At 35.6% G+C, this 9,066-nt stretch overlaps 1 protein-coding gene across 1 annotated transcript; it reads right to left on the reverse strand.

Annotated features, from left to right (window-relative positions):
• Positions 1–353: 353 nt before the first annotated feature.
• LOC124374074 lies at positions 354–5,099 on the reverse strand (the record flags this gene model as incomplete). Its single annotated transcript, XM_046832370.1, has 4 exons — positions 354–500; positions 2,235–2,409; positions 3,784–4,048; positions 4,894–5,099. Coding segments are annotated over 4 exons (738 nt in total), but the record flags the coding sequence as incomplete, so codon positions are not given.
• Between the last annotated feature and the right edge of the window lie 3,967 nt (positions 5,100–9,066).

The following is a 9,066-nucleotide window of genomic DNA, read 5'->3' on the forward strand; positions in this document are numbered from 1 at the left end:
CTCTCCCGATCAAGAAAAATATACGTATATATACATACACAGCTCTGAGAAGACTACTTTTGTCAAAAGACAACTTAGATAGGTTTCATGAGTCTTTAAATGTATAGTAAAAGTTAAACTACATTTTTAAATGTATAGTAAAAGTTAAACTACATTTTTTCATATCTGCACTGCCAAAAAAAAAAAACAGTCCACCAGTCAAAAAATTATGAACAAAACAGAACTATGATGGGACCATGTAAAATTTCAGTACAATCGGTTGAATAGTTTACGCAAGAAACAAAACAAACAAAGGCACTTTCGCTTATATAATATTATAGGATGAAGGGAACCGTTGAGTAAAACCAAAGAAAGACGTTAAGGAAAATCAACAATTTATTGACAGAAAGTATGAGAGTTGATGACAAGTCACTTGTTTTTCGCAGACTCTCTGAGATCCGAATCCTTCCATTCTCCTCTCCACTCATCCACCTCCAGGCTGTGGCTTTCTGTACTCCACCCTAGGATCGGAGACAAAGATAGGAATCGTAAACAGTTTATGTATAGTTTATAAATAAACTCTACATTAATTTTAACAGAAAGTCGCATTAAAAGTGGAGATATGATTGGGAAGGACTGTATACACTTCAAGAACATAAAAATTTAATATAATCATTGAAGCAAGTAAAATAAATAAATTAACTAACAGTGTTATTTCAGTTATGATTAGTAACAGAACAACACACGCAGGTGGGGATTTCCTCTATCTGTAAATATTTCATTCTATAATTAAAAAATTATATTTCTTGTACAAGTTTCTTCTCTGCCTAATTCCATGTTAACCTAAAAAACACAAAGCTATAAAAATTAAGTCCACCAACGGACAAGTTACTACAACATGTACAAGTGGACAGACCCTGCTTATCAACAATTGAACGTCCGTCTTTCGACTCCGATGTTCAAGTGAAACGTTTTCGGGTAATTTTCATGCTTTGTTTATAGCTGCGAATTTTTCACTAATAATTGCTAAAAACCGTAGAAGTCTTTTTTATACGTGAAATGTCTTCGTTAATAAAAAAAGTATGTAGGCTTTGCAATTTTACACAAAAAGAATTATTTCAAAGTTTTTCCGTGTACCCGAAAGGGTACCTACAAAATTAATTTACCTAAAAAATTAACCAATGCGCCCAACGGGGTAGACGATAATCAGAGGTATTTCTATAAGCATGGGCTCATATTCAACAAACCACCAAGACAGGTAAATAATAAAAACACAATAAATAAGGAAAAGCATAACACCGTGTACTCCATCGGGCGCACAACACTTAATGGAAGCCCGGTATGTACCCAAACGGGTACACTCGGCAGTTGTGAAAGATCGTGGGTACATGTTGTTGTGAATGTGTTGGAATAAAAATAAAGTACCCTGGACAGTTAGTTGATATAAAAAGCGAGAGGGAGGTTTCAGTTGGAAGATTATCTCAAATTTAGGGTCAGTAAGTAACCAATTCTGGATAGTTCAGACACAGTGCAATGCCATATTTTCATCTAAAATATATACAGGGTGTCCCAGAACTTTCTACCAATCTTTACAGATTTTATTCCGGAACTAAATACATACAAAAATATTGTATGTAAACTTTGAAATACTCAATAGTTACCCATAGGGCGGCCATTTTGTATTTTAAATTTAACTATAATTTCTCTAACTATGGTACCATATGTTTCTGACTAGGTCACTGTTAAAGCAAAACACAAAATTTAATAATGTTTCATCGTTATCCACTAATTGCCGTTTTCTAAGAATTGAGAAAGTTGACTTGCAGACACACGAAAATCCCCACAAGTAAACGATGGCGACTGAGTGATACCAACACTACAGATATTCTCGCGCTGGGAGAAGTACCAACTGCTGCAAAGCAAATTTCCCACCGGTGAGCAAAATGGAAAATATTTCAATCAATTCCAGGAACCTTTTTAATCTACCTCGTTTAACTGCCTAATTATTTACATATATAAAAGGTCTTTACTTTTTACAAAAATATGATCAGGAGGAAATATTTATTTATATTTTCACCCAGTTTACCCACACCAAAGTTACCACAGCTGACGATTTCTTTCTTTAAAATTCCTCCTAGGCTGTAAACAGTCACTTAAGCTAAGTTTGCATCAATCAAGCTGTGGTGACACAGTTTCACTTAGACAGTGCCAATAATACCTAGGCGAACTTCTATGAACTTAATATATTTATTTACCTTGGGTTTTCAAGCCATGGAAGAATTTGAGAAACTCTTTATCGATGATGTCTTCAACGATTGTCACAGCTTCCAGAGGCTGTTTACCTTTGTCTGGGGAGGAGGAGATTGTTCTAGCCCAACCTCGTTCTATCCTTTTCAGAACAGTGCTCTGGTGTAAATGCGTCAAAATGTTCTAGAAAAAACAACAGTGACAACAAGGTTCAATTGTTTGAAAACCACAAGCAAAAAAGTATAAAGTAAACCAAAAAATACCTCTAAAATTTTCGGAAAAGTTTTAGATCTGGAAAACAAATTTATATAACTTTTGTATGGTTACCAGTTACTTATCATGTCTGAAAACAGTTTTAGAAAATTGACTTTAAAAATCCCATTATTCCTTTAATACTTGTTGGTACTTTCAGAATTAAGACTGCTTGTTCCAAAAAAGGAATTAGGAGTTGATATCATCATTAGTAATAATAAAGAAAAGGATAACGAGTTTATTACTGATTACTCGGAATTAGAATGCTCGGAAGGAGAGTAGCACTCAAATAACCATTGCAGACCAACTCCATTTTATGTCTGCAGTTAATTAATTAATTGGCTGTACTGGTGGCCATCTTGTCTGTAGTCCCATAAGAACAGTGTTAAACCTCGGTAACTTGTACAACATAATTTTTAGATGTAGATTATGGAAGATTTCTCATGTTAAAGATTCATTAATAGGCATCTAAACGATTTTTTAGTTTTTAATATTTTTATAGGTTACTCAGAAAAAAGCCTAAACTTCTTTTGTACTTAATTGCTCAAAAACAATATTTTAAACTGCTTGGATGCTTATTAACTATATTTATAAAATGAGAAATTTCCCATAATGCTGTGATAAAAAATAAGGGCATAAAAGTGCGTAGGGTTTAACATTATTCCTACGGGAAAAGGACTCAAGGTCGTTTGACTACAGGCCTGTAGTATTTTTTTGTATTCTGCTTATAACACATAAAAATTAATACAAAATGAACAAAAATGAAAATGCAGTGCTGATAATTTAAGGTTCTGTTCATTTAAAAAAAAAAAAACATAAAATGAATAGTTTGTAAGCAGTACACGAGCAGTACTAAATTCTACAATACCATTGTAACTTTTGTTTATAATACTAGTACAGTCTTACAGAAATCCCCTTGTATAGACATCAGATGGCCTACACCAAAAGGGATGCGTTTAAATTTATGATCGGTAAAAGAAATATATATATATATAAAGGTTGTAACTGAAATACACTAATAAACTTCAGGAGAATGTTCCTGGGGTAAAAAAAAACAATAAGTTTTCCATAAATGTATGTCCTAAAATGCATAATCTGTCCATCCGTTTTGTGATTTTTTACATTAAAATGTTTTTATAAACAACCATTAAAGGTAGAAAGTTAAAATTTTCAACATATGCTAATCTAGTAAAGATCGGCAATTAAACAAAATTTAACATGTTATTAAAAGCTAATAACGTGCTAATTAAAGCTAATTACTGTGTTGCATTACATTGATCAAATTTACTTAGGGAAAACCCTTACCAGGGTGATATTATCTATGTGGCAGATCGCAATGGCAAGCAGCACACTGTGGAAGTACGCCTGTATGAAGTCCTGCGTGGTTGCGGCAGGATTGAACATGACAAAGATCGTGCGAGACTTGACGTGTGGTAACAGCAGGTAAGTTCGGTTCCTGAACATGTCGGCCATCACGACCAGTTCCTCGCTGCCGATCTTCCCCGACTCCACCAGCTGCCGCAGAGAGTAGCCCAGCCCAGCCTGACCTTGAAACCACACAGGTCTTTGTCTGCAACAGCAGGGTTACTAAAAGTGCCGTTTTCTCTCGTATCAGTAAGTAAGAGTTTTTCAACTGTCAAGTTTTATCTAAAGTCAAACTCGTCATTTATAACAAATTACAGTTGTTAACCTTCTAACTGGCACCTGCCGTATATAAGGCAGTAAGAAGACGTTTCGGAAATCGCTTATTATTTGCTATATATTCCATTAGTTTTTCCTGAAAATAGTGATGCATAATAAGTCATTTTGCACTAAGTTCAAAAATTACTAAAAAAGTAAACATTTTTTTAAGTAAAAGAGGTAAAACTATATGTATATATACATTAAACAACATCATCTGGAATCTGATGCTGTTACAGACTTGACTCCTGGAATCTGGAGTCATGTTTCGCTTGAAGAGAGACAAAAAAAAAAAATCTGCGACGGAACCTCTTTAGATCGTTTTGACATCAGAGACACCTCGACTACAATAATTAAATCTAAGTAATGAGGTTTTCATTGTCTCATCAGATGCACAACTGAGTGCACTACGATGTGTCAGACCACGATCCCAAAGTGCGGTGGAACAACCAAGTCTTCTACACACAACATAGCTATGGTGAGAAGGGTTGATTTAACCTGAATGTTGAGTTTAGCTTCGGTTCAAATTCAGTTAAACTCAACATTAAAAAATACAAAGAGTAGTGGACCAAGTACGGAATCTTTTTTGAAGGTGAAATGGAGCTGATCTAAACATTGTCAAGGAACCTTCTGGCACTCAATTTCGTTACCAGCTCCCGATCAGGTGATCTTCAACGATTTACAAGGTTTTCGTATTAGATTTCCAATTTAAAAACAAGAGTGAAGGACGTTTACCTCTGTAAGATATCCCGACGACACAGGACTTCCCACCGGTTTGACCTCTTTAGGACTGTACGCCAAGTCCGTGAGGAGATAGCTGCGGATGTAACGGTTGGTTCAGCCGTTCCCCGTTGAACGTGACCAGATTGAGAGATTTGACGGCCATGTAGTTGGACAGCAGGTGGAGTAACGTGACCGATGTGAACAGGGTCCATATCATCCTACAACAATTATGTTTCATTTACAAGTCCTTCATGTTTAGATTCATAAACTGAGTTTTGACCTACTCAGAGTTAATTAGAATTAAGTACATTATTGCGTAGAAGCTCTGTTACGAAGTTCCGGAAAATCTACATCCAAATCCTGCTAATAAAATTTAAATTTAATGTTTACAACTCCTGATGAAATCGAGAACGGATGAATCTTGTTACAAGTCAATCATGCTGAGCCAATATAATAAAAAAATTAATAACTTTTCAAACAATATCTACTTATTATTTAAATAAAGAAATTATATATAAATTAATCCATTTATATTTATAATACATAAAACTTGTATACAGAGTGTTCTTCGGTAAAAGTGTTCCAATACTTTGGGATTTTGCTCTACACATAAAAATGAGCAAAAAAGTTCATATGAAGGTATGTCCCGAAAACCTTTAGTTTTCGTCAATCTGTCTGTATGTGTTTGTCATCAAAAAAATTATATCTTTTAACCAGTTAAGATAAAGTTATAAAACTTGAGAATTGTATTAACCTATGGTAGAACTTTTTGAAAATAAAATATTAATAAAATCCGTCTACCTGTTTCAAAATAGTGGACATTTAAATTCCATCAAATAACTCAATACCGACTAACTTTACTAAACACCACCCTGTATATAATATGAATTCAAAATTTATACACTTGACAAATAAATTTATTTATGACTACAGGCACGTTCTATACTTAATGGGCGAATGAATATAAAGAGTGTCTAAAAATTCTGAAAGACAAATATTCAAATTGCACTGAGTAGTTTTTTTTTAAGCTAGAACACATTTATGAGATCTTAAAACAACAATTTCCCAGGAGAAGATCCTTGAGAACCTGGGATTTTTGGAGGTTATTTTATACTTCTTAAATAACCTAGTGAATCAGCGTCCCTCCCCAAAATAATTTTCTACATATGCCTCTGGCTAGCATAAAATTATAAAATATGTTAAAATTTGTTATTGAAAACAACATATCTCTATTATTATTAGTAATAAAGTTGGACTAATACAGGAATATTTTATTAACTCAAATAACAAAAAAATAACTCAGAATAACCGTTTAATTTCGTTGGATGTAATAATAATCCTGAAAATTACAGCCGAGAAATGGAGTGTGAAATATCTGCAATAAAAATAAAACTCAGTAGAAAAACACATTTATGTGTCCTAGGTGTTTACAGACCGCCAAATGGATCTTTAGACACTTTTCATCATAGCTTGACAGAGGTATTGGACAAAATGGACGCCTGTCAGTGTAAACATCATTATTGCTGGAGACTTTAATATTGACTCCCTGAAAGACTCAAGAGAACAAAAAGAGGTAACGGAACTCCTAGCATCATACAACATAACAAGAATGACTCTCCCACCAACACGCATAACAGCCAACTCTGTGACTTCAATAGACGCTATCTGTACAAACCTGGAGACCAACAAAGTGACTGTAGATGTTTCACATACTGGACTATCAGACCACACAGGACAATTTTGTACCATAGAGCTACCTGAAAGGTGTTCAGTCAAATCGTTCACAAAACGCAGACATCTGAATAAAAGAAATCTTTCTGAATTAAAAAATCTCGTAGTTGCAGAAAACTGGGAAAATGTCTTAAACACTGACAATGTTTGCGACCCTCGTGTCGTCGCGACCGGAAGGGGGGGACCTTCCAGAGGAATAATCCGTGGATCCGCCACTAGATTCCGTCTATTCCAAAACCTAACCAGCTTTGATGACTAAATAAATACTAATAATTTGGGTATAGTTCCGAAAGGTTCCCTAACAAAATACTACTAAAATCTAGACCACCCACGCTAACTTCTCCCGGTCCCACCCTGCTCGAAAGCTGCACAAAGACTCACCGTGTGCACAACCTCCGGACACAGCCTGAAAACCTAGCAGGAACCATCCTACCAGAACCTGTCCGGAAGAATTCCGGATGGTAGGAGGCTCCTATTGTTTGAGCTAAAAGGCTAGAGGTCGGCGCAGCTGGCTATATAGCGTTTGCGGCAACAGACGGATAAACGCGCGCCAAATTCAAAACTGTAGCGGCACTCGCCGCATCCTCACTCCCCTCCTTCTCCGAGGAGTTCGAAGGCTTAGCCATTAAGAGTGGTAGAATGGGTGAGAGGAAAGTTATCTGGAAGTGAACCAGTTAAAGTTAAATTGAGCCAAAAATCTTAAACTAGAACGCAGAGAGAGAGTTTACTAAAATATTCAAATAACACTACCATGCAGAAAGGCGGTGCAAGAAACCGCGCTCATTCTCGCTGAACAGCTCCAGTCCTCAACCACAGACAACTTCAACCCATAAGAGGAAAGCAACTAAGATCTATCTATCACCAATATGTCACATACCTGCTAAATACTTCTAACTCTTCCAAGGTTAAGGTTGGGCTACTTTAAAAAGTTTTAAATAAATTATAGAAGATAGTCCAGGTAAAAGGAATCAGGAATCTGGAAACCGTGTTTGACTGAGAATCACAACCTTCATTCAGCCCCATCATCAGACTCAGATTTCCCTCCAAAAATAGGCCAAGTAGGAAAGGAGAAGTTTAAGGATATATTATTCTTGTGTAACTTATAGAATATTTCTTCCATACGTAGCTGGCCATAATCCTAGTTCCTGTTCCCCTTATTTTCCCTCCCCCCCTCCCGCAGCGGGAGACAAGCCTGCCACCAACAAGCCAAATCTACCGGACGCAGAATGAGAGGGAGTGAAAGGTCCCCATGACCTCTCTGGAAGAACATATACAATTAATTGTTTTGTTCATATTCTTTCAATATTTGAAATACAGGAAGGGTGGTGAAAAGATGAAATGGCCATTGGAGAAATAAATCCAAATCTAAATGATGAGGTCTCCTAGTGACTACAGTCATAAGAGGCAAGGAAAGAGGAGAATTGGTTTGCTAACAAGTTCTTTAAACTTATCTACCCTATTAGTTTCTCAAGATTGTTTGGTGACATATGGCGAGTAGTATAACCCTAAATGGAGTGTTCAGATCGAGAAGGAATGGGCCAACAAACAATAACTCAAGAGGAAAAAAAAAACTCCTGTTGGCTCAGAGTTAGTAGGCCAGGAAATGATTGTAATAACCATTAATATGTTGGATAGGATAACCACTCTCTGTATAACTAACACACACAAATATAAATATACATATAACTGACCATTATAAGGTCATAACACGCATGCTCGAAAATACAAAGTAATATCTATCACGAAAAACCATACACGAACACTAAATTACACAGAGATAAACATTTATAGCAATAAATAACGATTGACTAACTGGCGTGAGTGCTTCGCTATAGCTTTAGCCTAGTTGAATATAGGAGAAAACTTTGTTGAAAAGTCGACTATAAGGGAAATGCTAAATAATGTCGGTTCTAAAGCATTTATCGATACAAATTATACTCTATCCCTAAATGCCTTAAGTTATAACTTAACAAAACAAAAAAAAATTAATTAATAGGATAGAGATAGTTAAAGATGTGTTAATGAAGTGTGTTTGGGGTTGCGCATAGGAGGCAATGAGACTGTCGCTGCTCCCAAATATTGATTACAGAAAAAATATATAAATAAATGCTAAATCAAGGAAGCTGTAAATACTTCAAACAAAAAAAATTTAAATGGCAGATCTCATAACCACCCATCCTCGTGTAAGTGTATAGTAGACAGTTTGGACCAAACATCAGAATTGCCAAACCCAACACCCAGGTAGCAAGAGGAAGAGCACACGCAGGTGAACTCCTTAGCCAAATCCACCTCAGTGCCAGGCAGAGCCACCAATGCAGGGTCCCAAAGAAGAGTAGATTTTTCTTTTTTCTTTTGAAAAGGAAATGTTATTTGTAAGGTGTAAAATGAAAGAAGAATGAAAATAAACTCAAATTAAACCTAATATCACAATGGCTTTTTCGGAATAGAGGAAAT

The sequence above is a fragment of the Homalodisca vitripennis genome, unplaced genomic scaffold (genome assembly GCF_021130785.1).
Source record: "Homalodisca vitripennis isolate AUS2020 unplaced genomic scaffold, UT_GWSS_2.1 ScUCBcl_7191;HRSCAF=14765, whole genome shotgun sequence".
Taxonomy (NCBI): domain Eukaryota; kingdom Metazoa; phylum Arthropoda; class Insecta; order Hemiptera; family Cicadellidae; genus Homalodisca; species Homalodisca vitripennis.